Here is a 19,783-nt window from a genome sequence, read left to right on the forward strand (position 1 = left end):
CCTCCCTGAGCAAATCGACGGTGCTCGATCGTCCGTCGTCCTCGGCCTCGACGGCTCTCATCTCACCGCCCTCCTCCGCACTCCCCTCTTCGCCTTCGGTACCCCCGTCACCACGTCGCGCTGGCGTGATAAGCCGCGCCTCCGACAGTGTACGAGGTGCTGGGGGTATGGCCATCTCGTTGCAGGTTGCACGAAGCCACCCCGGTGCCGTGTGTGTGCCGGCCGCCACCTCGAATCGGTGCACCGCGCTCGGTGCGCCATGTGCGCGAAGGAGAATCGCGCCGCCTCCGGCTCATGCGCTCATGCGCAATGCGTGAACTGCCGTGAGCTCCACCACGCTGACTCCGACCAGTGCCCCAAACGCACTCAATTCCGGAACGCTGGCACCGCGCCACCAACATCTTCCGAGCGCCCCGTGCCGCCCAACGCTGGTGACTCGGACGTCGCCATGTAGCGGCGGCACGACTTTTCCATTCCACCACGCTCCTTCGTTCCTATTCCATCGCCCCCCGTCCGCCCTTTTTGCCTGCCACCAGGCATGCCCGCACCGAATACGGGATCAACATGCTGGCGCAGCAACACTTAATCGCAGGGGATCAGTTTTTATCCAGCCTGCTACGTGGTAGGGTTCGCCGCGCGTCACCCACTCCTGCTGTCGATTTCCTTAAGTTATCCTCCCCTTCCCGCCCCGACATCTCTTTGGCCGTCAACTGGTTCCGCCCTTCGGTCCGCCGTCGTGCAGTTCACTAACCCTGGTCCGCCGAGCTCTCCTCAAAGTCAACTGGGTAACTCCCCCCCTCAAGAGGGGTGACGAGGTTAGTTAGGTGGGAGTATCTTGGAGGTTCGATCCCCCCTAAACAGTGTTCCTAATGAGTCAACGGACTGGCCGCGACGCGGTTTTCGTGTTGGTCGGGCATATGCAGTTTGTTAGGTTATCGGCGCTTGCGTGATTCATGACACAGCTTACCGGGCTTTCTGCCCTTCTACTATACGTCTGCTCTGTTGCGTCCGTGGGGACCGGGAGTCCGTACGTTAAATTTCTTCGCCCCCAGATGCGTCTGGTCCTCCGTTTTTCCACACCATGTATTTACACACCTCCGACTGCCCTTCGGGCGGTATAAAAATGTATTTAAAAAAATTTTAAAAAAATTAAAAGGCTGAGAGCTGTTGGATCTCAGATTGAAACTTTCGCAAATGCGGCCACCGGGAGTCGCTATTCTCCCTCCCTCTCACTCTTTCATAGAATATCTAAGCTTGCCGGCTGCATATTTCGCTTATGGATATGTGGTAAATATTGTACGCTGGATAGCTAACCGAGCTGGTACATCTAGTAATCGCCGCCACGTCGTAGGAATGACAACGGTGGGTGGCCTATCGCATACCTTCAGAGGTATTTAATCAATTGCCGTGCGCATGACGATTATGATATACGGGGGATAGTGCTGATATTATCCTCTGGTAGGCTCTTTGTGGTGCCACGGTGATCTCCCGGCTTCACGATTGAAGAGATCGCATTGCCTTTATTGCTTCAAGTTGACGAACGTCGTTCGCTCGTGTATTGTATCGACATGGCTATGGGCCGGTGTCCATCTCGTACGGTGCCTTTCTTTCTATTTTGTGATGATATACTTCATTCAGTGTCGCCTTCAGTGGCATGCAAACGTGTGCGCACGATGTGATCGCTTGAGTACAGCGAACCGTACGTCGCACCTTACGCAGGTACGTGCATAATCGTGGACGTCAATACTGATTCCCTTCAGACTAGGGAGTTTCCGGCTGCTACGTTATGAGTCGTGCTTTAGGTTCCCTCAATCGCCACTCAGAACGTGGCAGCTGGCGTGACTCGTTTCTTGCAGTGGCTCTGAAAGGGGCAACACCGGGGCACGATATCAAATCCTGTAGAGGTGCGTGCGCATTCGTGGAGACGAATGCGATATCCACACGGTGGGTATTCGTAGTTGCTACGTTATGAGTAGCGTTGTGGGCACAACCGTGTAAGTGTTACGCATCTCATCAAGTAATTTCTGATCATGCTGATTTATATCTGTTATGATTCTATGCAGCGTCGTCCGATAGCCACCTAATGGCCTCTGCTCGATTGAGGGGTCCGGGTATTACGATGATCATACTGCCAGGTGCTCTCTGTACCGCTGATCCGAGTTATCTGTTCAAAGCTCTTAGTCGTGCTCCATTGGGAGGGTGCCGCAGTGGTACCTGCGACATTTTGAACCATTGTTTCATCTCCGCCAACGGCGGTTCATAACGTGAAACGTATTCGAGATCTACTGAATTCCTGTTTATTGATGCAGTGATCTCCTCCTTACCGATCATCCATTTTTCCACAGTTCGCGTGGATAGTGCACAGTGCACGGTTCTGCATAGGAAAGCTACATGATCACGTTATGCATCAGGTACATGAAACGTAGCAATACAAACACACTGCAATATCGTACAATCACTGTTGGCAATGCGATTTCGCTCAGTATAGATCATGTCCCATGCTTTCTGCCTCTCAGCGCGACTGCTAAAACCGTCATGACTCAGCCTTCAACGCCTGTGCATCCCCTGGACCGCACCCAGCCACTCCTTCCTCCTCGCAATGCTATCGCTGATCCTGGCCCCGGCAGAATCCATGAAGTACCGGCTCACCTGCACCCCGCGCAGGTTTTCCTCCACAGGGACAATCTGGTAATTCCCGATGACGACCTCCTGACGCTTCAACGCATTCTCGATATCATGCGACAGCAGGATGTCCGGATCCTCGATGATGCTACGCAATTTGCTGAGGATCTCCTGTAGCTCATTTATACTGGGGATTGTAGCGAGTTCGGGCTGCTCAGATAATAAGGTGCTGACAGCGTCCCTCGTAACTGTCTGGGGAGTGACACCGCGCGCGCCCAACTCGTGCTTTTTATAGGGAACCACTTGAATCTTCGGCAGCGTCTCTTGGTTGATGTAATGGGTATCGATGAACACCTCCTGGCCCAGCGTCAGAGTCCCTGTGGCGATAGGCGTGCTCTGCATGAGCTTCTGCCACATGTCATGGACATCGGTTGCCTTCTTGGCATCGTAAGTGAACGGATCGGTGTAGAGTGACACCCGGGATGATGCTCCAGGCTTGAAGAACGTTGGCGTGTGAGTGTCAGAGAAGGGCTGCATAGCCTCCTCGATGCGATCGGTCAGGACGGCGATCAGGCCTTTGCGCAGGTCCTTCTTGGACACTAGATTATCAACCTCGAGCTTCACTTCACTCGATGTGAGCTGCGCATTCGGCGCCTTCAGTAAAACGTGATCGATGTGCTGCTGTTCAGGCGTGCCGTATAGATAAAAGGGCATCTTTTTCGGATAGGTAGTGCTGAGAGACCTGGGCGTGAGGGAGTGGTTCTTCAGTACTTGGATGTCCGAAAGTTTCGCATTATTCACTATGCTCGACAATGAAGTACTGTGAGGTGTGTAGGTCAGTCGTCAATCCGAGCGCTAGAAAAGACCCTGCTCGCCCATAGACATCCGGCATGCCTTTGACGATGTTAACGGCACATGTTCCTCGTACCAGAATATCCTCCAGAATTTCGGGAAAGACAGTGTGGAGCGTAAACGTTGCGCTTGGGTCCGCCTTCCTCTGCTCCGCATAGTCTTTCATTACGTCTGAAGGGAGCTTTCCAGTGATGACGACGTTTTGTCGGCGGCTGCCGAAATACATCATTGGCATATAGCTGAGGAAGAGCTGGTCTGTTCCTTGCACGATGAAGTCATGATAATCGGGCACTACAGCGATACGCCGCTGACAGTTCTATGTGGCACATTGAGACCGTGCTCGGCGAGAGGATTTGTATATACGTACCTCGATCTCCTCTTCAGCTACATGCTGGAAGGCATCTCCGACTACCTCGATGAGATTCTCCATGACAAAAGGTGACATCGCGACGCTGGAGTATACATGAAGATCCGTCGGGTCCTCCGGGTCGAGACCGAGACGCTGCTTGAACCTCGTGAGACAGCCCTTATACGTAGCCTGCTCGAATATGCTGCCCACTACGATCACCGGCTTCAGATTCATGTCGTCCGTAACCCTGCGAATTGATAGCCGCTCATAGATACGTTGATTGAGAAAGTTTGCCTCGGCAACATCCTTGTTGATCTCTCCGTCCGGGGTGAGCCTGAAATTGCAGGAGAAGGTGTTGATCATAAGATCGGAGCCGATAGACGTGATGTCGTTCATGGCTTCCTTGTCCTTGAGTACTTCATGGTAGGGACGCTGAAGCAGACTGCGCGTAAGTCTCAGCTTCTCGTTGTCGACTTCTATCCTATTCTTGGTTGTGTCTTCGATCGGCAGGATATTGAACGGAGTCACAATCAGAGTCTTTGATCGGTGCGATAAGGAAGACCAGAGGGTGTAATACTGGTTGTGCAAACAGTCAGCATCTCGCTCGCACACAAAGCAGAGTGCGTACTCTGACTCCTGAAATAATTGCTTGACTGAGAAGCGTGCCATAGCCACCCATGTGGAGTCCCAGGACTACATTTGAGACCCAAACGGCCAAAGGCGCGGCACCGGGTTTACTATCAGCGTGTCATCAAATCCATGTGTGTTACTACACAGCACAGATACATAGTATCCATACCTTCCCTCGAGGCCATAGGTTCCCATGGCTTCAACTCCTTCGCCACTTGTGTTTATGTACGGACTGGTTGTCGTAATCAAGAAACGCATGCGCTCATCGCGATAACACAGGCCTCCTGCGGGATACGGGCAATAGCCTGACTTGTGGCTATCAAGCGTGACAGAGTCGGCGTACTTGATGCTTTCGAGCTGCTTCGCCGTATACGGCAGGAGAGGCTTCTTGAGGAAGTCGGCGTCGACATCCTGACCGCGCCAGTCATTGGGCGGATTACGGATGATGGAGGTGAAGTACCCGCCCCAGGCAGCATCGCAATGTATGAAGAAAGACACGCCGTACTGCTTTTCGAACTCAGCGCGAATCTTTAAGATGTCTGTCAAAGGATCGACGGCACCGTGCTCGGTGGATCCCATGATAGCTAAAACACCATAGATCGGCACTCGAGCATCGACCCGCTTCTTGAGCTCCTCCTTCAGCATCTTCGTGTCCATGCGTGCATGATCATCAACGTCAATATCAACAAGATTATCCTCGCCGATTCCAAGTATGTCTGCAAAGGATCATTACCCGTCGACAAAGGTAGACAAAGACTGACGTACTCGCTGCTTTGTTGATCGAGTAATGCTTAGTGAGAGAGACAAAATACTGGGGAGACTGCACATCGAAACGCCTTTCCAACCACTGCTTGCCTTTCATTTGCGCAAGGTATGGCTTGACGGCATCCTCAATGTATTCGGAGGATATGTCATATAGTTTCGTCAACTTGTCAGCAAGGCCGAGGATCTCGTCTGGCTTGAGATTGAGTAATTCCCAAGGAGTGCACGTGTTGAAAGGTTCCTCCTGGCCCGTGCCCGTGAGCGTCACAGTGAAAGCGTCCCCAACGAAATCCAAGCCACCCTCCTCAATCGCACACTTGAGCGACAGGGGATAGAACTTCAAGCTGCGAGCTGAATGAAGAGGGTTATGAGGCCAAGAAGATCATCGTGGCTATATGCATAGCACTGACCAACCCTGTACGATGCAGACAGCAACAAAATCAGCTACCGTGCGCTATCTATGAACGCAGTGGCTCTCACCAAAACGACTCATAATTGGCGACGGAGCCATCACAAGTGACGTGGCCCCAACCAATGGGAGCGTCAGCGAGTTTGGGATCCTTCCGAGCCTCCGCGGTGTGGAAGCCGAGCATGTGGCATAGATCCTGGCCTACAACATATTCTATGATGCCAGTGAGCGGACTAGCTTCAGGAGACACATTGTTCTGGTTATAGAGCATGCCAAGCACGTAACCCACAGTGGCGGGAAGAGAAGTATCGCCGGTCACATGGGCGGCGTAGCGGGGAGAGGAAAATGGCACAGAGTGATGCGACAGCATGACAGATAGATATTCCAGGACCTGGTCCAACCTGTCCATGGCGGCTTGATAGCCCTCAGACTTCATCATGTCCTGAGTGATCAAAGGCTATGGAAAGCAAACCGTAAAAGAATCAGAAAGTATGTTTCCAAAAACTTGGTTGTGAACCTACAGGATCTTTTGGAAAGTAACTATCGCGACCATGCTTGAAATACCGAACAATCTTGCGAAGTTGCTCTTCGAGCACCTCATGGTTCTCTGCTTTGGGGCCCAAGAACCAGGCGCCAATCGTTTTGTCAAAATCGCGAACAGACGCATATCGGATGGAAGAACCAAGAGGCATGCTGGATCCGTATACACAGCGAGTGCCCAGCGGGATGTCCAAGTCCTAGGGCAAGATGCCACTGCCTATATACTGGAATTTGGGGGGTTATGCTTCACTGATTCCTCTTCCGTACATTCCTACCAAAGAGATGTATCACTGCTGCGTCCAGCAAATTCGTCGTAGCGTCTCAGAAGCTCAGGATGGCCAGGTTGCCACGGAATGCAGGGAACCGTGCCTACATCCACGCCATGGGGTCGCACAGGCGGTGTGATGGAGGGATCCGGAAGACAAGATGCGCGTGCTGCTTCAGGAAAACGTTCTGGTTTCTTGACGTTTAATTCCACATTTAACATAGTTCCGTGAAGTCTAGAACCCCCTAAGGAGCGCGATTTGACAATAATACAAGGTGAATTCAACCGTCCACGCTTCCAGAACTTTCGATGAGTGAGCTTGATTGTTCGAAGTCAAAGCATATGCGCGACCAAGACATGCAACTCCGGATGCAGACTCCAACCCGCGGCGCACAGAACCGTTGGCAAGCGCTGAGTCGGGCCGCTACTAGTCTCGTGCCATCTCTCATTTCTATATCTTAGAGTAATGCTCTTCTCCGTGGCTCTGCCCATAATCAGTCAAACTATGTCCAAGGTTGAACGTTGAGCGGGCTTCAGGCGACGTCCAGACTCCAGACTCATAAAGGTCAAATTCCAAGACATCATGATGTCAACGTGGGCATCCGCTATCTTCCGGGCCCGGGGCTGGTTAGTGACGGCGACGATTGAAAAGAACTTCATCCATAGACTAGAATGCACTGAGGATGTCCTTCATAGTCACTCTTAATCCTTTTTGGTACTCTACGGGACACTATCTCGCAGATTGTGCGTTACATTGCATACTAATCGTGAAGCTTGTGCGATTTAGCGAGTTCCTCATACCGTAAACGTCGGCCTTTGGGAGGTTTCAGTTTACTGCTCGAATCCTCGGCTGGACCATGAGACGTTGCTTCTTGCTTCGGATAAGGATATCCATTCCTCCGTCCAACGAAGACTTTGGAGGTCATAGTTCTGGTGCCATCCGAATTCAGGACATACCCCTACCTTTTAAAACCTGTGCAATGGCTCACTCGTTCCATATGAAGGAACATGCATTCATTCAAGTTGGGCATAGTCATGGGTCTTGTTCATTGAGGCTTCTACAATGCATGGAATTCCACTTGTCATTTTCAAATACCGGTTACCACCAAGGCATCGAACTTCAAGCGAAGTTGACGGTTGCGTTGGGACACAACCTTCGTTCAATTTCGGCATTCATTCGGTCTCGGTATTCACTCGGACACTTGCGACCTTCCACGCTCCGCGCGCGCCCTGAACGGTCTAGACTCCAACCATCGGGTGCATCAGCTGAGCTCGCGTTCGCGGTCATGTCCCGGGGCCCATATCGAGTACTTCCAGGATTCATGTATTCCATTCATCAGTAAGCTCCTGCTTTGCATCACTAAAGGCAGACACAAACAACGCAGGCAGGCCCTCCTTCGATATTAATGACCTTTGCTCGACTTGCCACCCCCCGCTCCCTGAGGCATCTTTTACCCAAGTTTCATCATGAGCTCCTTCATTGAGATCGACCCCTCCGGTCTTTCCGGCTTCACTATCACCAATCAGCTGTACGACGTTGTCGCTCCTGACAGGAACGCTGCCGGGATTCTTGCTTCCGGCTCAACGTTGACCCCTGTGGTTGTCACAGTCGGCGCACAAGCCCCTGTGGTAAGCAACCGTCGAGTCCCAGCCATATCGTTTGACTTTGCTGACCTCGAGCAGTTTAGGCTGGAGAAGCTCGACAATGGCGCATATCACATCCTTCTCTCCGGCTTGGAGGGAGTTCCGCGCTTGGTAGTCGCCTCTCAGAAGAAGCTTTACGCTCAGGAAGACACTTTGGGAGACAGCACTGACCTCAATCAAGAGTGGGAGGTTCTGTCCACCGCTCGTGAGGGCACGTCCACGGATGATGCGCACATGAAAGGCGTCTACATGTAGGTGCCGATATTGCATGAGGCTTCGTACACGACGCTGATGACCATTTCGATGTCCGCAGGATTGCAGTTCGAGGACAACCGCGCATGGTTTGGACCCTCCGCGACGGCGCAACTGGAACCCAGGTGTGTGGTGTTCCACCCATCCGATGCCGATGTCCATGCGCTCTCGTGTTGATAGCATCCATAGGTCGAGGTTCTCGACATATTCACCGCAAATGGCCCTGATAGTGTTCTAGATGAGAGCATTCCTCCTGCGACAGCAGCAACGCGGGGCAGCGAGCCGATATGGAAGCCTCGCAGGTGGCTATGGCACATTCGGCCTTCGAAGCAGCGGTTCTAAGCGATGAGATCATCGATCCGAGACGAATTTGATGTTTGACCTTGTAATTCAGTATGGCGAATTGTTGTATGGCAATAGATTCAAAGTGCTATGCCTAACTTACCTTAGAAAACTAAATGGGACCTTGTATAACACCAACACAGTTGACCATATCGAGAGAACAAGTTATTTCATAGCATCGCGCGCAGCAAATTGGTGAAATTAATTCGCAATTCACGAAGCCCGCTGTCGCTGTTGTCTGTTCCTTAAACGTGACATAGAGTACATTCTATAAATATGAGATTATAGCCTAACAATGCAGATTAAGTGCGCAGGAGTTTGTTTCAGTGTTGGTCGGTTGGAGCATAAAACGATGATCTAGAGAGAGCGTCCGTGGAACTAGCTGCAAGAAGTTTAAATAAGTGGAGACAGTATAAGGATTGTGAACGTAATCATGAGGTCGTGATCTAGATTGTCCGGGCTTGTGAATATGCGTTGATGTTGATCGACTGGATCACCTTCGCTTGCGATCGTGTAGCTACTAGTGCCTCATGAATCAGTTGTCGTTAGATTTGGGTTCGAAAAATTTCATGAGTTCCTCGAAAGTAGACTCAATTGATGGTGACGGTGGACTGCTACCCATTTGGCTCCCATCGCAAGGCTCGCCAGTCTGCGGGAGCGTCTGCAATGGGAGTTCGTCGGATATTGAGCTGGGAATAGAGACCGAGTTAGAGAGCGGAGGAGTTGGAGGAGTGATTGAAATAGATAATGGAGAGGGTGATGCTGCGGTGGCTTCCACGTTGCAAAGGAACGAACCAGCGTCGAGTAGGAGTGGAAGTTGTTGAGCAGCTTCAGCGTTGGGACGGGAAGGCTGAGGGATGGATGAGAGTTGCGCTTGCATCTCGGCGTATTGATTGGCTCCTGCATGCACCGAGCGGCCTCTAATAGCGGGGGTCGTCGATAGCAGTGGATTCTGAGGCAAGTTCGAGAAAGGCGAAATAGGAAGGTTCGACCATTGTTGCATCGGCTGGGACCCTCCTATAAGAGTCGCGGTGAAACCCGTTGAGGCAGCTTAGAATGAAACTTTGTTAGAGACAATAGCTTAGAGCGAATCGAGAGAGCATTCACCCGAGTTCATGAATCCAGATGATACTCCTTCTCCAGGAACTGACGTACAGTTCTGTAAGGCATGCGTCCGATCATGCAGCGCATCGGCCCCTGCCCGCTGCAAGACAGACCCGCCGAATTGCAGGCTATCGTTCCATAAGCCCATTTCGCTCGAGGCCACGACAGGCTCCTGCCACGCAAGCGCCTGGTATGCAGGTTCCAGTGCACAGCCGCTTTCATACAACGCAGCCGGCAAGCGATAGCTGTATGAAGTGGGCATATCCGTTTGGAAGGGGGGGATTTGCCAACCAGTGCTGAACTGCGGGCTATATCCCTGCATGTACTCTGAGTCCAGAGACACGCTCGACGCTGTATTTGGCGAAGGACATGTAGTGATATACGGCGAGGTTATGTAGAAGTGTATGTCATACCTGAGGGGGAAGTCGTGAGCGATCCCGGGATGGGCGGTTCGCTCAGACTACGATTCCTTTGCGTAAGGCCCCGAGCAGAGGCGGGACGGTATAATGGCGCTTCAGACACAGCAGGGCTTGGAGCGTCCAGCGAGTCTTCCTGCCAATCTGCGTAGAGTGATGCTGACGAGTGTCGACGAGCCAAAAATGGTCCAGCCATCAAGTATTCGTTAAGCTTACTCGCTTGCGGAGGTGTGCGACACATCATGTCTCTCCATTCACGATGGGATGCATTCTTTTTGATGAGGTGTGTTTCTTCATGGCCATCGTTACCCGGGCTTGAGTCGAACACCATGATTAACGGCGGCCGGGTTTCCGGAGGATTACTCCTGCTTTTCGTCCGTACGAGACCTGGTGAGGGTGATGAACGGCTTTCTCGTTTTCGACGAGTTGGTGCTTTCGCACGGAATTCGGTCGTCTTCCATTGCAGGCACTACGAGAAGCTTCATCAACAAATCTCAACTCAGCGAATGGAGTACTAACGTTATGCATTTCATCTCGGCGACTGTCCGCCGCGGAGTTTGGTGTTCGCTGCTGATGCGTCTCATCTTCTCGGCGAGCATCAGTGAGATTCTTCTTCTGCATTCTGTGGAATGTGTCGAAGAACAGGCCACCAAACGAGGTGAAAGGAAAGAGGGATTACGTCCTCAATCCACTCGAAGACGTACGCTTACATAGTATGGGAGCGGCATCAGGGGCAGATCACAGAAATGATAGCCAGATTTCGTTGCTTGGGCGCTAGTCAGCAGCATGGGCAGACTATCGTGGTCGGCATAGCTAAGTTGACAGTCTCAACACCTCGCATAGCAAACAAGACCGCCGTCGCGATCCAGAAGACAGTGCAGGACGACGAGCGGGCTCAGATTACCCCGCAATGGACAGCTGGAATCATGAAGTCCTCCGGTGAAAATGTTCTGGAGAAGCCAAAGCACACAAGCGATGCACTCATCAAGGCAGAACAATGGGACAGCGGCGGAAACAATCACTGCAGAGTGGCAACGTCCGGCCAGAATGATGCCGTCTGACCGCACGGCGTAGTGGATTCGTCAAGAGTATTTCCCGAGATAATGTGCCGCATGCAGCATTAGTGCTTCGTGCCCGGACCAGGCATTATCTGGCCTACACAGCGCAGTGTTAGGTCATTCAGGACCGGATCAACAGATGAGACCCGGTTTCACCTCATCAGTTGAAATGGCACGTTGAATGATCGACAGGTGTCAACTTGAGATGGATGCAAGCGGAGACAACGTTGTATTGTTTCCGAGGAAATGGTCGATAACGGAGAACAATTATCTCTGCGGAGCCGTTAGGTACACCACAGGTAGCAGGCGCTTACTATGATGAGCCGGGACAATAATAGCACGAACAACGTCTCCAGGCCGCAGAGATGGCGAGCTTCCTACGTAACTTAGCACCAGAGCCAAGTGCTGCGTAGTCACGAACCACCACCACAATGTTTGCAGAGCGCTCCAGTGTCCGTCAGATTCTCCCGAAGAGTAATGATCTTCCGATCTTCGGGCACGGCCGCAACATGCAGAGAGAGGCAGCTCAGAGCGCATCCCAAGTGGTTTGCGTTCGTTCCCGGCTCCGAGCCCATAGCAATCGCCAGAATCCGGTCGTCTAAGGTCCTTTGCATGTGAAGGAGGATTTGCTTGTTTGAATACAAGGCGTCGCTGGGCTACGCATCATAAAGTTAAACGCGCAGGCGCCGTCGGACGGCTCTGGCAAAGGAGGTGTTCCTTGTTTTCGAGGCTTTCAGGAATGGCCATGATATAGCCATAGTATTTCGAAGACACTCAGCTCCGGCGCCCGTAGTCCGCAGAGCGACACCCTTGTCTCAATCTCAGCTTTCACTCCTCATGTCATTCGTTGTACGGGCAGAGTCGATGTGATCCTTCCTGTGGACACCAGCCGTGTGATTCATAGAAGCAGCATAATTTAGATGGAGGATGGACAAGACGACACTGTCTCCGACTGTCGATGTGTTTGCCGCCGTTGGACTTGAGCAAGATGTTGATTCTGCCCCCGCGATCTTTCGCAGCACGCGCCCACAAGTACAAACTAATGCAAACAAGATTTCTCCATTAGAAACTGACTCCAAGTTCCGGATTCACCATATCAAAATACATATATCGAAGCCACCCATCTGCATTGATAACACGCCCCATCCGTCCGCGGGATTAGAGGAAGTGTGACAATACGCTCTTGTCTATTGTTCCGGTGGGACAGCATAGGCCATCTCGAGATAATTACGACCGTTGACTGCTCAACTGGAAAATATTAGTACAACCGGGGAGAAGGACTGTTGTTGCGTTGTGAGGGAAATAAGAGATAAAATCTACGACAGAAACATCACGTCCTGAAGATGCTAAACCGTCTCAATCATCTCGACAGGGAGTGGAGTGTAACCCGCCGATCTGCTTCCCCGGAAGAGGCTCTTGATGCCGCCCCAGAAGTCAGAAACGATAGCCTGTAGGCCATCCCACATCGAATTCCGGGGCACAACCTCTCCAGGCATGACGCTTGATGGCGGTCTTGTCCACCACCTCAGCATCAATGAACTTGTCACCACACTGACGGAAGAGAACGCCATGGCCGCACCTGCCATCATGGGGTGCAGGCGCACGCCGAGCGGCAGGAAGAACCCCATTGCAAGCGGTATGCCCAGCAGGTTGTAGATGCACGCCCACACTAGGTTGCGTCGGATGGTAGCGAAGATGGCGTGCGAGAGATGGAGAGCGGCGACAACGTCGAGTAAATCTGAGCGCATGAGGACGATATCCGCTGCCTCGATAGCAACCGAGGTGCCTGAGGACAGAGCAATACCGATTGAGGCTGCCACCAAGGAGGGAGAGTCGTTTATGCCATCGCCGACCTACGCAAATTTGAGCTAAGAAACGGACCGCAACAAAGATATACATACCATTGCGACTCCAGCGCCGTGCTTCTCTATGAGCTCCGTAACGACAGTAGCTTTTCCTTTTGGACTCATATTTGCCCAAACCCCTTCAGGTTTGATGCCAACCTGCTTGGCGACGGCGAGTGCAGTCCCTCGGCCATCACCTGTCATCATGTTGACCTCAATGCCCATTGCTTGCAACGCCTTGATAGCATGCACGGACGACGCTCGGGGAACGTCTGAGAGAGCAATGGAGAGAACAGGCGTGGGACGTGATGAATTGACAGATACGGATACGAAGATGGTGGTCAAGCCCTGTGACTCTTCCTGCGTTTTGAAGATGGAGAGCGACGACGGCAGTTGGGCATCATCCGACTGCAACACGAACCGTGGATGTCCGACGTAGACAGTGTACCGTCCCTTCGACCCCGACAAGGTGACGCTAGCTTTCACTCCGGCACCAGGCACGCCCTCGAAAGAGTCGATAGTGGCCAGTGGCGAAGCGGAGATAGACTGTGCTAGCAAATTCTTGCCATATGTAGCGACGGCCTTAGCTAAGGGATGTTCGGACCGCGCTTCTGTTGCCGCGACCATAGCGATGACCTCCGCACGCGATAGTCCCTCGGCACATTTTGCAGTGAGCGATGCCTCCCCAAGGGTCCCAATAGCTCCATTGGCATGAGCGTGAAGCTCATCGTGGTCTGCAGATGGCACCCAAACTGCACTGACAACGGTGAGCTTGCCCTCGGTGACGGTACCGGTCTTGTCTAAAATAATGCGCCTGATCGACCTGCTCGCCTCCAACGCCCGCCCGCCCTTGATCAGAATGCCATTCTTCGCACCCATACCTGTGCCGACCATGATGGCCGTGGGCGTGCTCAAGCCGAGCGCACACGGGCAAGCGACGACCACGACCGATATGCATAGCTGAATACACACCGCGACCTTGCTCGCGCCCCGCTTGTGGAACATTTCCGGCAGCGCGCTGTCGCTCACGATGTGCGAGATGATCATCCATGCGGAGAACGTGATGACCGCGAGCGTGATTACGGTCGGCACAAAGTATCCCGCGACCTTGTCCGCAAAAGCTTGGATAGGCGCCTTGCTCGTCTGCGCGTCTTCGACGAGTTTCACGATCTGCGCAAGCGCCGTGTCCTTGCCTGCGCGTGTCACGAGCATGTCAAACGTGCCGAGCCCGTTGACGGTGCCGCCGATGACATGGTCACCTACTTGCTTGTGTACTGGCACAGGTTCGCCCGTCACGGCGCTCTCGTCGACGGCGGAGGAGCCCTTGACGACGGTACCGTCTGCAGGCACCTTGTCACCCGGGACGAGCTTGGCAATGTCTCCGACTTGCACGAGTTCAGTGGGTATCCTCTTTTCCTGCGTGCACGCTGGCGCGTCCGTATAGATCGTGGCCATAGATGGAGCCAACGCCATAAGATCCGTGAGCGCGGCGCTGGTGCGGCCCTTGGCCTTGTTCTCAAGGTATCGGCCGAGCGAGACGAACATAATGAGCATGGTGCTGGTATCAAAGAAGGTGAATGGATGGTAGTTGCGGTCCGCCAGGTAGATAGCGTATATCATCGCCCCGAGAGAGTAAAAATAGGCGGCCGACGTGCCTAGCATGACCAGCACGTCCATCGTTGCGCCGCCGTGCTTGAGCGCCTTGTAAGCATTCCTGTAGAACTTCAGGCCGATCCAAAATTGTGCAGGCGTCGTCAAAAGCAATGCGAGCAAGTCTCCGAGGTACAGACCGGGCATCAATGGCATCTTGAACAGCATGCACACACGTGGGATATGCGGTACGACCATGCTGATGAAAAACACGGGAATAGCAAAGGCGAGACTCCACTGGAACCGTCGGCGCCATTCTTGAATCTCCTTCGTGCGCGTGAGCGAGCGCAGCTGCGTCACGTCCTCCTGATCTGAGAGCATCGCGTCGAAGCCCATCTCCTCGATTCGCTCGACCATCTCCCTCGGGCCAATTGCGGAACGATCGAACTCAACTCGACATGTCTCGGTGGCGAGTGAAACAGCGACGCTACTGATTCCGGGTAGCGTACTCAATTCTGTTTCAACAGTGGAAGTGCAGGAAGAGCATGTCATTCCGTAGACTCGGAGGGTGACGACATCTGCGCGCGCCGGTGGTATGAGTGTTGCATCGAACCCCATGTCAGATATTTCCTATGGAGACAATTAGTTATTAGAAAGAGAGAGCACAGTGTCTCGACACATACATCGATGAGCTTGTCCGAATCCCACACAGCGGGATCATATTCCACCACGCCACGTTCCGCAAGTAACGCGACCTTGACGGAGTATATTCCTGGTTGTGTCCTGAGTACGCTTTCTATCGACTATGCGCTGTTAGACGGGATCGAAGGTCCAAGTAGATATACGCTCACCTCAACACACGAGCCGCACGTCATGCCTTCTATCCTTAGCTCGCATTTCTCCGAAACCAACCCTTTGCCGGTTAAGGGCTCATCCTCGGACATTGGCAACTCGACCTTTCCAGCAGGCGCAGGATTATTGTTTGCAAGCAAAGTGGTGATGACATTCGAGAGCCCCGAGCCCGACATGGTGAGAGATGGGGGGATTAGATTAGAGATGGGAGAATGAAGGGTCGGGGGCTATGAATACGGTGACAAATCAAGCGCTATCCAGCGCGCACTGACCTACGAAACACGTTGCAGAGTACTCCTGGACGGACAAAGGCTGTGCGTAGACCGCAGACCGGCCGAACATGCATATGATGAAAGAGCCGGGAGCGCGATTTGGCGGCGGGTGCCAACCGACCGGAAGAGGAAGCACGTTCTCTTGGTTATTTATCATTTTTCATAGCAAGGAATTCCCTCGCTAGGAAAAGGCATTGAAATTGAACCAACCAAGCGAATAACTTGATAATTAGAAGAAATGCGAATTCGCACCTTTCCCGAAACATTAATTCGTGCCGATTGTCTCACACGGCAGACATGACGCAATTTATCAAGGTGGGAAATTGTGTGCGAATATCAACTGATTTCTTACACATGTGACAAATATTTGCAACTATGGCATTTCATGCTAAAAATGTTTCACTTTGGCTGTGAATGTGAACTATTTGCGATTTAAATGCTACATTGGCAAACCTTTGCCGCAAATGTAAGACACCAGCCGACATTCCCACACTATTTTCCACATTGATAAATCGCATCATGTCTGCCGTGTCAGTGGCTGGTAGGTTGTCAAAACCAAATGCAAACAATTTTCTGACAGTGAGATTGAGTACGTCATTTGCAGTGCTCTTATAATTCAAGGCGGATAAAACTAGCGAGACTGATGAAGCAAAGCCTTGAAGAATTAGCAATCCGAATGTGTGCTCAGCTTCCGTTGAGGCATATTAATGAGGAAATTCGGATGGGTCACGTGCATGCATTGTCGCGTCGCGCTTAACGTCGGTGGCCGTGGCCATGGCAAGGGTCATAGCGACTCAGCTTGGACCACCGTCATCCCCATCAGCCACATTATGTCTTCGTGAGCAGTATTTATCCCCGCCACAACTAGTTATGGCTATTCACGACAACCCGTCCACGCAGTCCTCAAGCTGAAATGCCCACAGCCACAGACAAAACCGTATCCATCGAAGAGGCCATTGAACATGCAAAACGCGCCTTTGCCCTTGGAAAGTACGAACAGGCCGTCGAGGACTATGCCACTGCTTTGGAGCTTATGTATGTGTCACGTCTTGGGCGCGTTCGACGCGTCGAAGTGACTAATCTCTTTGTGCTGAATCAGGACGATGAAATATGGCGAAAAGGCTCCAGAGACGGCTGACCTGTACTTCGCCTATGGAAAGTCACTATTGGAAAATGCTATTGCACAAAGCTCTGTGCTAGGAAAGGAGCAGACAGAGGACGCAGGGCTAGGAGAGCTAAAAGGTGAGCCAAGCTACAAGCTGCGCACTGCGCAAGTCTGACACAAAATAAGACTCAGAGACTTCAGCAAGTGGGAAGTTCCTCTCCTTCTCTGGAGATACGGAAGATAACGACGAACTTCTTCCGGAGGGCAAAGAGGACGTCGCGGTGGATCTTTTTGCTGAGGCGGAAAAGGCAGTGGCAGAGGAAGATGAACGCGAGGCGGAAGAGGAGGAAGCTGAGCCCGAGGACGACTTCAATGCCGCATGGGAGGTGCTCGATCTTGCACGCGCGATATATGAGAGGGAGCAGGACGACGACGCCATCAAGCTGAAGCTTGCGGACACCTTCATTGCTCTCGGAGATGTCTCTCTCGAGACAGAAAAGTTCGACCAGGCAATTACCGACTACACCGAGGCACTCAAATTGAAGGCCGAACTGCTACCACAATCTTCTCGTCAGATTGCAGAGGCTCACTACAAAATGAGCATCGTGCTTGACTTGACGTCAGGGCGCCTAAGTGATGCCATCACACATGCCGAGCGCGCTCTCGAGAGTGTGGAGGCGCGACTAGCGGAGCTCAGAGATGCGCTTAGTGGGCAAGGCGTGGTGCAGATAGAGCTTGACGAGAAAGCGGATGCGAAGGGCAAAGGCAAGGCTACTGGCCCGAGGATCCTTGGAGACGACGCAATCCAAAAGATGAACAAGACACAGATGGAGGCTGAGGTAAAAGAGCTGCAGGATCTAAGAGAAGACTTGGCATTGAAGGTACGTTCTTCATGCCTGCGACCCGGCGAGACTCATTCCGTTGCATAGGTGGAGGAGCTGAAGACAGCGCCTGACGAACAGTACGAGTCAGCACCTGCAATGGTAGCTAAAGCTCTCGACAAGGAGCTCAATGGAATCGCATCCGCGATGAAATCAGTTACTCCACAGACCGTAACCGATCTCACCTCGATAGTCAAGAAGAAGAAAAAGAATCCGGATGCTGGACCAGATGCAGGCGATAAACGCAAGGCTGAAGAGGAGCCAATTCCCTCGCTACCATCGGAAAAGAAAGCTAGAGTAGAGGAAGTCCCAGAGCCGTAAAAGACGCGGACGTCCACTTTTCCACGATTACTCACTGTATGCATCGCTTTTAGATTATACTCAGGATACACCTGGTTATACAATAGCATTATTGCTTACGACAAGAAGGGTACAGAATGCGCATCAATTCTCTTATGTTTATACTTCTTCTTGCCCTCGCCTATTCCAAACTCGCCTACGATATGCCCCTTATCCCCTCTACTCTTTAGCATATATTTGTACGTTACAAGCCCTTCGAGCCCGACTGGCCCTCGCGCGTGTATTCTTCCTGTGCTGATGCCAACTTCCGTGCCAAACCCATAACGGAATCCGTCTGCGAAGCGCGTGCTGACGTTAACGAACGTTCCCGCTGAATCTACGCCGCGGCAGAACATAGACGCTGCTGCGGGATCCTCGGTGACGATGCTATCGGTGTGATGCGATGAATGCGCGTTAATGAAGCGGATAGCCTCTGCGAGCGAGGGCATAGCAATCACGGACAACGTGAGGTTGAGATGTTCGATGGTATATGCATCGGGCGTTGACGGGTGTACGTGTGTGCTGAAATTGGCCGGAGCGGGAGAGAGAGAGGAAAGGGCAGACAGTGTCGGTGCGTCACAGAGAAGCTGGACATCCGCGGCGAGGAGAGCCTTAGCGACCGCAGGCCAGACTGTCGACAACAAGCTTTCATGAACAATGAGAGTTTCTACTGCATTGCAGGCGGCCGGATAGTTAGTCTAGTAAGTGGACAAATTAGGGTAGCGAAGCCGATATCGAAGACATCTGACGCACCTTCGAGTCAAGCACAATTCTCACTGCTTTGTCGAGGTCCGCCGCCTCATCCAGGTAGACACTGCACAAGCCATCGGCATGGCCCATCACAGGAATCCTTGTATTGTTTTTGATGCTTCGTACTAGGCTGTTGCTCCCGCGCGGGATCACCAGGTCAATGTACTGGTCTAGAGAAAGCAGCGCAGAGACTTCTGCCCGTGTCTGGATAGTTTGGATATACGAGCTCGGAATAGACGTTCGTGATAGGGCAGTCTGTATGGCCTTCGAGAGAAGCTGGCTGGTCTGGTTTGACTCATGACCTCCTTTCAGAATGGCAGCGTTCCCTGATATTTACTTCATCAGTGCAAGTCCTCGGACTCGATTCTCTACGCAAACACACCTGACTTGATAGCCAGAGCAGCAATGTTGATAACAACTTCGGGACGCGCTTCGAAGATGACCAATAGCACCCCGATCGGACAGGAAACCCGGTACAGCTCGAGTTCGTCGTCGAGCTCATTTGCATAGGTCACCACGCCGTTAGGATCCGGTAGTCCTGCAACATCGGTAACACCTTGCAACATAGAATCCCACTTGTCATCTTTACCGAGGTCCAGCCTTTTCAGCATAGAACTCGACATCCGATCTGCATCAACCTCCAGTTGAGCAGCCTGAGAGGAAGATGAGATGAGAGCTGGGCCTCTTACTTGGCAAGATGAGTATGCACCTCAAGATCTCTCCTGTTTGCTGCTAAAATCTCTTTTTTGGCCCCCTCCAGCTCCTTGCGGATCTCATAAAGGGCTTTCACCCTCTCCTCGGCCGGGATGAGTTGCGATGCCTCGAATGCTTCTTTGGCAGCTTTTGCAACGGCCTCCGCCGCCGAGATATTGTTTGTGTCGGACATTTGAACTAGTCTTCACAAA

The 19,783-nt window shown here is 52.3% G+C and overlaps 6 protein-coding genes across 6 annotated transcripts; 2 read left to right on the forward strand and 4 right to left on the reverse strand.

The window, feature by feature from the left end:
- Positions 1-2,321: 2,321 nt before the first annotated feature.
- Positions 2,322-6,615, reverse strand: LAESUDRAFT_724922 (PLP-dependent transferase). The gene is given in 9 exon segments (XM_040908720.1): positions 2,322-3,442; positions 3,498-3,790; positions 3,842-4,399; positions 4,452-4,560; positions 4,623-5,169; positions 5,219-5,566; positions 5,678-5,681; positions 5,695-6,081; positions 6,146-6,615. The coding sequence occupies 9 exon segments, from the start codon at positions 6,314-6,316 to the stop codon at positions 2,548-2,550; spliced, it is 3,312 nt and encodes a 1,103-aa protein (XP_040765210.1). The 5' UTR covers positions 6,317-6,615; the 3' UTR covers positions 2,322-2,547.
- A 1,281-nt stretch (positions 6,616-7,896) lies between these two features.
- On the forward strand, positions 7,897-8,667 carry LAESUDRAFT_713572 (uncharacterized protein; the record flags this gene model as incomplete). Its single annotated transcript, XM_040906986.1, has 4 exons — positions 7,897-8,058; positions 8,113-8,324; positions 8,387-8,450; positions 8,515-8,667. The coding sequence occupies 4 exons, from the start codon at positions 7,897-7,899 to the stop codon at positions 8,665-8,667; spliced, it is 591 nt and encodes a 196-aa protein (XP_040765211.1).
- A 535-nt stretch (positions 8,668-9,202) lies between these two features.
- LAESUDRAFT_758484 (uncharacterized protein) lies at positions 9,203-10,808 on the reverse strand (the record flags this gene model as incomplete). Its single annotated transcript, XM_040912451.1, has 4 exons — positions 9,203-9,717; positions 9,775-10,122; positions 10,185-10,656; positions 10,707-10,808. The coding sequence occupies 4 exons, from the start codon at positions 10,806-10,808 to the stop codon at positions 9,203-9,205; spliced, it is 1,437 nt and encodes a 478-aa protein (XP_040765212.1).
- A 1,489-nt stretch (positions 10,809-12,297) lies between these two features.
- Positions 12,298-15,912, reverse strand: LAESUDRAFT_698763 (copper transporting p-type ATPase-like protein). The gene is made up of 4 exons (XM_040906355.1): positions 15,531-15,912; positions 15,363-15,482; positions 13,147-15,309; positions 12,298-13,098 (listed from the first exon to the last, which is right to left on the reverse strand). Exons 1-4 carry the CDS (start codon positions 15,705-15,707, stop codon positions 12,592-12,594), a joined length of 2,967 nt encoding a protein of 988 aa, XP_040765213.1. The 5' UTR covers positions 15,708-15,912; the 3' UTR covers positions 12,298-12,591.
- Positions 15,913-16,716: 804 nt separating this feature from the next.
- Positions 16,717-18,110, forward strand: LAESUDRAFT_651243 (uncharacterized protein; the record flags this gene model as incomplete). Its single annotated transcript, XM_040904296.1, has 4 exons — positions 16,717-16,838; positions 16,903-17,045; positions 17,110-17,789; positions 17,838-18,110. The coding sequence occupies 4 exons, from the start codon at positions 16,717-16,719 to the stop codon at positions 18,108-18,110; spliced, it is 1,218 nt and encodes a 405-aa protein (XP_040765214.1).
- A 95-nt stretch (positions 18,111-18,205) lies between these two features.
- Positions 18,206-19,764, reverse strand: LAESUDRAFT_651360 (gamma-glutamyl phosphate reductase; the record flags this gene model as incomplete). Its single annotated transcript, XM_040904301.1, has 4 exons — positions 18,206-18,826; positions 18,882-19,204; positions 19,261-19,531; positions 19,588-19,764. The coding sequence occupies 4 exons, from the start codon at positions 19,762-19,764 to the stop codon at positions 18,206-18,208; spliced, it is 1,392 nt and encodes a 463-aa protein (XP_040765215.1).
- Positions 19,765-19,783: the final 19 nt, after the last annotated feature.

This window comes from Laetiporus sulphureus, assembly GCF_001632365.1.
Source record: "Laetiporus sulphureus 93-53 unplaced genomic scaffold LAESUscaffold_15, whole genome shotgun sequence".
In the NCBI taxonomy this organism is placed as follows: Eukaryota; Fungi; Basidiomycota; class Agaricomycetes; order Polyporales; family Laetiporaceae; genus Laetiporus; species Laetiporus sulphureus.